The 2,232-nt window shown below is 41.2% G+C and overlaps 1 gene segment (V, D, J or C); it reads right to left on the bottom strand.

The window, feature by feature from the left end:
• Positions 1-1,071: 1,071 nt before the first annotated feature.
• Positions 1,072-1,846, bottom strand: LOC120592461 (T cell receptor alpha variable 30-like). The segment is given in 2 exon segments: positions 1,072-1,481; positions 1,721-1,846. Coding segments are annotated over 2 exon segments (462 nt in total).
• Positions 1,847-2,232: the final 386 nt, after the last annotated feature.

The following is a 2,232-nucleotide window of genomic DNA, read 5'->3' as shown; positions in this document are numbered from 1 at the left end:
AAAAACACGTTTAAAACTGTTATCAAAAGAAAGAGTTGTCCACTTGACGCTAATAGAGCCAAAGACTACACACCGAGAAGTGCAGCGGAGAAATATTGGGCATTGTATTATGAATGAAACCACCCAGGAGAACGGGAAGCTCAAAACCCACACTCTGCAATGGTGTGTAAGTTACAGATTGCTTAGGGATAAATCACAAGACACTGTGGCAGAGAAGGGTGTAGTCATGCTGGGAGCAGATTGTACGGTTGTGACGAAAGGGTAATATATCATTTTTTTTTCAGGTGAAAACGTTCTGAAGTCTGTTCTGGTGTTCCTCTTCTGGTTTCATGGGAAAGTAGCCAACGGGTCATTCCACCTTAGGGCTCAGAAGCTGAAAAATCACTTGATCAAGATGATATCTTTAGCTTGCAAGCGGTCCAGACCTTGAGATCATCGATAGGTCTGGGCTTCTGTCCTCTGCTACCTCTGTGGTTGCTGATTATCAGGGGAGAAAGGCTAGGTCTCTGAGGGGTATATCTGTGTGCGTGCGTGCGTGCGTGCGTGCGTGCCTGTATGTATATGAGAGAGAGAGACAGAGACAGAGAGAATATCTAGAGCTAGAATTGAAAGCTAAATTTAATCAAAATCAAGAGGATCTTTGGTTTCAAAACCCTTCAAAAAAATATTACTAGTGACCTCTCCAGACAAGGGACAACATTGGCAATGTAATCTTGTACAATCTGATATCCTACAAGGAATTAGAAAAAAAAACTTGATTTTTACTGTTTTTACTGTCTTCATAATGACAAGGTGTAGATACCTAGCAGAGGAGAGAGGTTACTTTGCGTTTTCACACGGAATTCATTCAAAAAAGTAGTTCACATATGGAGCTTAAGTCATATCACAATTCGCTCTGGTATCTGAATCTGAAATTTATGTGATTCTCCTCTTAATCTAAGCTATCTACCACACGAGTACATAGTTACCTACTTGGAAATTATAGAATTATTGGCAAAAGACTGACCACTTAGATACATTCTTAAAAGCCTGGTCCACTAATTGCATTTTATGTAAAGCAATTAAATTCACTCAAATCTCTCTTTTTTTCCTGGATGAGCCTTTGTTAAGTGCTCCATTGGAGCCGTGTGCTAGGTGAGCATCTGTGGCCCAGCTGCAGATTTGAGCACAACCTTTGGAGGCCTGGGTATCACTGGTCTCTACTCCACAGAAGTAGGTGCCTGAATGACTGGGCTGAAAGGCGGTGATGTGCAGGGAGCTTTGCTGCTTGTTTTCATTAAACGTGGCAACTATTTTGTCATGATTCTTCGCTTCTCCACCTTTCCGTAACATCATCAAGAAGATAGGGCCTTCTTCACGCTTCTGAAGATACCAATGCAGTGAATATAAAGTCTCTGAGGACTTGCACATGATGATGACATCTTTTCCCTCTTGGATTATCATGGACTGAGGACTCTGCTGCACTTCTAGGCTTCTCATGCCTGATAAGAAACACAGCAAACGCTCATAGATGCTCAGTCTCATAAAGGAAGGGTCATTTTCTCTCCTTCTACTTTACTCAAAGCATTAAAATCACCACATAATCAAAGAATATTTCTCACACTTTTCTTTCTGTCTGCTTCCCACGAGGGCACTCCACAGGACAGAAACACAACCCAGTTGCTGCCCTCAGGGTGCTGTCACCATTATAAGCCTCTCCTAGACTGCACTGTGTACTCACATGCCAACTGCCACAACAGAGTGCCTGAAAGCACTTTCAGGAGAGTCTCCATGCCTTGGATCCTCAGCTAAATCAATGCACCAGGTCAGCTTCTGAACAGGCTTCCTCAGCAGGAGTTACTCTGAGCACAGCGTGAGGCCTGTTCCAGTTTTTTGTAGAATACTGCAATGTAGGGGGACAACCAATCAGAGAGACAAGACAGCACTTTCACCATTTACAAAGAATCATATACATCTATCTAAAATATTTTTAAAACAGTGCTCCCCTGTGGCTGGGCTGAGAAATGATTAAAATGAGGTTTGGGCTTCTCTTGAATGCGTTTACATCCAAGGTATGTTTTTATTTTTGGTATACTGTGTTAGAGAAAGAATTATTCTAAGATTGAAGAAAAAGAAAAATCAAGGGAAAATATATGTACGATTATAAGTATATATTGATATAGAAAACACTAATTCTTCAGATAAGAACATTTTATTATACCGTTTGCTTCTTCAGATCCCTCTTCAGTATCA

This window comes from Pteropus medius, unplaced genomic scaffold, assembly GCF_902729225.1.
Source record: "Pteropus medius unplaced genomic scaffold, Ma_sr-lr_union100, whole genome shotgun sequence".
Lineage (NCBI taxonomy): Eukaryota > Metazoa > Chordata > Mammalia > Chiroptera > Pteropodidae > Pteropus > Pteropus medius.
This window is presented reverse-complemented; position numbering and strand designations above follow the sequence as displayed.